The 5,078-nt window shown below is 61.5% G+C and overlaps 1 protein-coding gene across 1 annotated transcript; it reads right to left on the bottom strand.

Annotated features, from left to right (window-relative positions):
- Positions 1-2,224: 2,224 nt before the first annotated feature.
- AEN (apoptosis enhancing nuclease) lies at positions 2,225-3,968 on the bottom strand. The gene is made up of 3 exons (XM_009493377.2): positions 3,294-3,968; positions 2,804-3,004; positions 2,225-2,428 (listed from the first exon to the last, which is right to left on the bottom strand). The coding sequence occupies exons 1-3, from the start codon at positions 3,966-3,968 to the stop codon at positions 2,225-2,227; spliced, it is 1,080 nt and encodes a 359-aa protein (XP_009491652.2).
- Between the last annotated feature and the right edge of the window lie 1,110 nt (positions 3,969-5,078).

Raw genomic sequence — 5,078 nt, 5'->3', positions numbered from 1 at the left:
ATTCCTGGGAGCAGAAGGCAGTGCTGCTGCATCAGCTTTGGGATGCCACCACCTTCTGATGGTGCTGTCTGCTGACCCGCTGAGCTCCTGTCACTTTTCCACAGCTTTGTTTCCCTCCTGCTGCCTTGGGAGAAGTGGAAACGGCAGAGAGGAGGAAATGGAGAAAAACCTGTGCCAGCCGTGCTCCTCCTGCACCCCTGTGGGTGCCCCCACGGCGTTCAGGTCCCTCCTGTACCCCACCAGGTCCTGCTGACGTTGCAGGGCATCACGCTGGGGCTCAGCTGAGCTGCACCCTGAGACTCGTATAGTGAGTGGTGCCAGCCGGGTTTTACAGCTTGCTGCATCAGGAACATGCCTGGGGCAAACTGCCATGAGCAGGATTTAAAGACCTACCGTGGGGCCACGTTTCCTACCAGGTCTGGTGGACAGTGCCTAGACCATGAGCTCAGGGCACAGCTCAGGTTATTATTATTTCTGTTGAAGGAAGGTTGTGCTTAGGCCACCGGGAGGGCAGAGCATTTTGGACACATCTGATGTGTTTCAAAGTGTTTCTGAGCTGTCCCTGGCTTCCTCTGCCGGGCAGGGAGGAGTTAAGATGGGAAGTGCAAGATGCGTCTTGTAATGGCACTGATGTGTGCGTCAGGTGTGCCTGCGTCACCCGGCTCCTCGGACGCTTCCCAAGGCTGGGGCTGAGCTTTTCTTCCCTCCCCCAGCTGCCAGGAAAAGCCTGGGACCCATCTAGCCTGGCCATGGGGAACGTGGACTCCATTTCAGTGCTGGCTGCCATACCCGCACTGTGCTGTGGCTGGGCTGGGCAATGGGACTGGGGACCCCCTGTGCTAAAGGGTGGCCTCAACCTTGAGGCACCTGACAAAAAAATACTGATTTTCTATAACTGTGACTGTTCAACTCCCCAGGGAAGCGTGCGACTCCCCGCTTCCAGCCCCAACCCTACCCTGGTGCTCGCACCCCCAGCTGGGGTACATCCATGCAGCCACAGGTACGCACGTATGCCACCCACGAAGCAGCAGCTGTGGGCAGAGCCACTGCAGGTGAGCATCACCCTGTTCCCGCGCTGGCACAGCAGCCCACGCTGCAGCTCGGCATCATTCCCACCCCGCAGAGCAGGCACAGCTCTCGCACCCAGACCCTGCGTGCAGGTACAGCGTCTCACAGGGTGGGCAAATCCCAGCAGCGCCTCTCCTTTACACGGAGCTCCCTGCGCTGGTACAGCCCAGCTGCTGGAAGGTGACACAGTGGGACGCTTTCTCCTGCAATGGGCTTTTTCCAAGCAGCCGGTAGCACTGGACAGCAGGGCTCTGGCTGACTCCATCCCCTGCTCCTCCTGCCTTCACAGGAATGCCCCAGAGCTGAGGGGACCAGCCTGTACCCCAAGTAACCGCTCACTCCAGCCATCAGCAGGCCACTCAAAGCACCTTCTCTGCTTACAGGCGTATTTTGAGCACTGGGCCATGGCCCAGGATCGCAGGCAGCGCATGCCCACCCCATCCCTGCCCTCTCCCTCCTGGAGAGCTGCCAGATCTGATCATGCAACACGCACACAAGGTTTTTGCGAGAACAGTTTTTAATTCAGAATTGGACAAGTATGTGATGAGTCTATTTAAAATGAAGTGCATCCTATGCTCTTGTCCACGCTGGACATTGATTAGACTCAGGTTTTCTTTTCAGGCTTCACTGTGCAAAGAAAGTGAGGAGGAAACTGGTTGTTTAACTGGCCCCAGATGGTTTGCAGCCTTTGGGCATCAGCAAGACACCTTGATACTCCCACAGGAAGACTTGCCACTTGCCCACTACGGAGGTACCCCCCTCCCAGGGGATGCGGCAGGAGCCCTGGCAACCCCAGCCCACCGCCGCAGCCACTGCGCACCCATGGGGGCGGCTCCAGGCTGGCAGCGCGACCCTGCTCGTCCCCAAGCACCAAGTGACAGATGAACATGGTGCAGCCGCAGCGCTTATTTCTGTGCGACAGCAAGAGGCTGCAGACAGCATTTTCGGGAGATCACCGGTGTCCAAGTGCCACCATTTCTCTGTCCCTGAGCTGGGGGCGTCTGACTCCCCCGCACTGCTGTCCGCAGCGGGGCCAGGTGCTGGGCAGAGCACGTGGGGCACAAGCCCTGGGGAAGGAGGTCAGCAGCCGCCCCCACCTTTAACAGCTGAAGGCATCAGGATGGCCCGAAACACGTGGAGGAGACGCTGTCCCCCATCACGGGCTGCTTGCCATCAGGTCCGTGGGCCAGTACCGGTCGTCCATGTACTGGCTGCTGTCTGTGGTGGGGTCCGTGACGGGGCTGGGGGGCTGGGGGGGCAGGCTGCGGGCCAGCTCCGTTTCCCACTGCACCTCCACCAGTCTGTACAGCTCCATGGCCGTCTGAGCATCCTCCACCGACGAGTGCCCTTTGCAGCCGACCTGAACAAAGGGGGAAAAGCCTCGCTAGAAAAAAGGTTTGGCAAAAATCCAACAGGTCACCTTGCCTGCTTGCTCGGCAGGACACAAGTGCCGGGGGTTTTGGAGACAGCAAAGGTTTGATACAGCCCAGGAGATACATGCATCTCAAGCACTTTCTGGAGGGCACAGGTCCTGTCCCTGCTTTACTGAGATGCTTAATGGTCAGCTTGGGAGGTCCTGGGCTCCCTCAGCTTGATCATAGTTGGGAGCACAGGATGAACAAGGTTCACCTCCATCTCACAGAGAGCACCCATGGAGAGGGGGGGACCAGGCTGACCACACAGGCTTGTAGCAAACACAGGAACCGCTCCCCATCTCAAGGTTCCTGGTGCTTACCTGGATCTTTTTCTGGAGCAGGTGCCTGGCCAAGTTCTTGAGGGAGACGCTGGCCCTGATGGGCAGCCCTGCCCTCTGTTTCAGCATGGGGATCTGGCTGGTGTCTCGGGTCCTGTCTTTCGGGTGGAAGTACTTCAGGGCTTGGAAGTCATTGTGGATGGCGTGTCCTACCACAATCTTGTCTTTCAAGATCTTCAGGATCTGGAAGTGTCAGAAAGAGTTAGACAGGTGGTGCAGCAAAAGAAATACCAATTAAGCATAAAATAAATAATTTTGTGTTAAATTCAGTTCCCTCAGTTCTAGTTTTTTAGGTTCCCAGCATGGAGCAGTAACAAGCAAACCAACCCACTGCATGGCTTGGACGCTCCCTATCCTGTGCTTGTGTGTCTGCCTCAGAGCACCTCAGCATGGGCCACCAAACGTCCCAATTTGTGGCTGGCAGATAACACACAGCCTTTCTTTTTTTAAGAATTTCTCTCTTTTAACTCACCTCTGCCTGGGCAGCCTTGAAAGGAATCGCACTCTTCATGTGCTGCTTGGTGATGCCACTCCAGCGCGTCCGGTAGTCCACGATGGGGAGCTCAGGCTGGACATACTTGTCGTAGATGACGTCCCCCTCATAGTTCACCACGGAGCACCGCGCCAGCTCGCTCAGCCTGCCCTGAGGGCCGGTGCCCACCATCTCGCAGTCGATGGCCACGTACTTGCCCGGGCGCAGGAGCGGGGAGGACATTCGCACCCCCTTAGAGCTGCCATTCCCCTGAGACAGCAGCACGGAGTGGTGCCTGGCTATGCTGTCCGGAGAGGCAGATGGGGACAGGGAAGGGGGGATGACCTGTTTGGGCTTGGGGACCTTCCCGCAGCACAGTGCCGTGGTGCCACCCGCCTTGGTGAGCGTGCTGCGTGCCTCCAGCCCCGCCACGGGGGCCTGGCTGCCCAGGCACCGGCGGGGTCTCAGCAGCCCCTTCTGCTCCAGCAGCGCCCGGCGCTCCATGAACCGCTGGTGCTTGCGGCTCTTCTTCTTGCTGCGACCCTGCGGCATGCTGGGACCCTCCGGGGGCTGAGCGCAGCCCCCCGCAGCGGGGCCATGGGTGCCCTGCTGGGTGGACACGGAGACCTTCGGGGCAGGCAGCAGCGGGGTCATCTGCCCTCTGCCAGGAGGCATCCCTGCTGGAGTGGGCACAGGGGGGCATGAGTGCCATGCAGCCTCCACGCCCCCCTGTCAAAAGGGGCCCACATACCCCACAGCAACCCGCTGCCCGCCCCGCGACGCATCCCCCCCTCCCGTGGTGTGGACAGGCACAGCTATGGGTCAGGGGAAGGAGGGACACGGAGACATTGTCACACCCTGTCCCCCCGCCCTTGCCCCGCCACTGCCCGGCCGCGGCCTGCCCCATTCCCGGTCCCAGGGCCCTGCCCACCCCCTTACCGATCCGCAGCCCCCTGCCCCGCCCCCGCCTGCCCCTCTGCATACCCCTAGGGCCCCGCCCGCCCACCACCCGCGCCCCCCTGCCCCACTCACCCGGCCCCACCGCCGCCCGCCCGGACCCGGCGCGGCGCCCACGTGTCTCGCCCGGAAGCCGCCGCGCTCACATGCCCGGGCAAGTCCCGCCGTGACCACGCCCCCCCCGCCTCCCCATTGGCTGCGCGGGAGGGGCGATTTGCGTGCAGGGGGCGGGGCACACAACCGCAGCAGGGCGGGGCGGGGCTGCCGCCGCCTCGCTATAAGGCGCCTCGGCTGTAGCGCGGGGGCTATTTCGGCTGGTGCTGGTGGAGGTGGAGCACCAGCACCAGCACACCTGGTGCTTGCATCTCAGACCTGGGTGCTGCTCAGGGCTTCCATCCTGTCCCACCTCCTGCCCTGATGGGAGGGGACCTTTCTGGCTGGTGGATTTGGGGTGGGGATGCAAACCAGGGTGCCCAGCCCCATGCCCGGGAGCTCAGCCCAGCACCAACGTGCTGTGGTTTTCCCATGCATTTCCTGGGGTGCAGTGCTGACGCTGTGGGCATCCCTTCTCCTGCCAGTGACCCTCAGGCTGCAGGCTGGGGCAGCAGGGCTCCTGCGGGGTGGGCTGAGGCGCTGCGGCATGGGAGTCGCATCCTCCAGGGTCTCCCGTGGTGCTCCCCGGGGTCGTGGGGGGCAGCTCTGGCCGGGGTGCAGGTGGGGTTTCAGACCAGCCTCTCGTTGCTTCGCTCTCAAGGCTCACAAAAGCAACGGCCAAGGTGGTCAGAAGCAGAGCAAGGCCATGGCCACTGGCTTGTCCCTGCACCTTCA

Source organism: Pelecanus crispus, chromosome 7, assembly GCF_030463565.1.
Source record: "Pelecanus crispus isolate bPelCri1 chromosome 7, bPelCri1.pri, whole genome shotgun sequence".
In the NCBI taxonomy this organism is placed as follows: domain Eukaryota; kingdom Metazoa; phylum Chordata; class Aves; order Pelecaniformes; family Pelecanidae; genus Pelecanus; species Pelecanus crispus.
This window is presented reverse-complemented; position numbering and strand designations above follow the sequence as displayed.

Bases quoted from the DNA above. Each gene is read 5' to 3' on its own strand.
- AEN (XM_009493377.2), bottom strand. From the start codon at position 3,968: ATGCCTCCTGGCAGAGGGCAGATGACCCCGCTGCTGCCTGCCCCGAAG. The intron at 3,005-3,293 runs GTGAGTTAAAAG...TGACACTTCCAG, and splicing joins TCAAGGCTGCCCAGGCAGAG to ATCCTGAAGATCTTGAAAGA. The intron at 2,429-2,803 runs GTAAGCACCAGG...CCCTTTGTTCAG, and splicing joins TGCTCCAGAAAAAGATCCAG to GTCGGCTGCAAAGGGCACTC.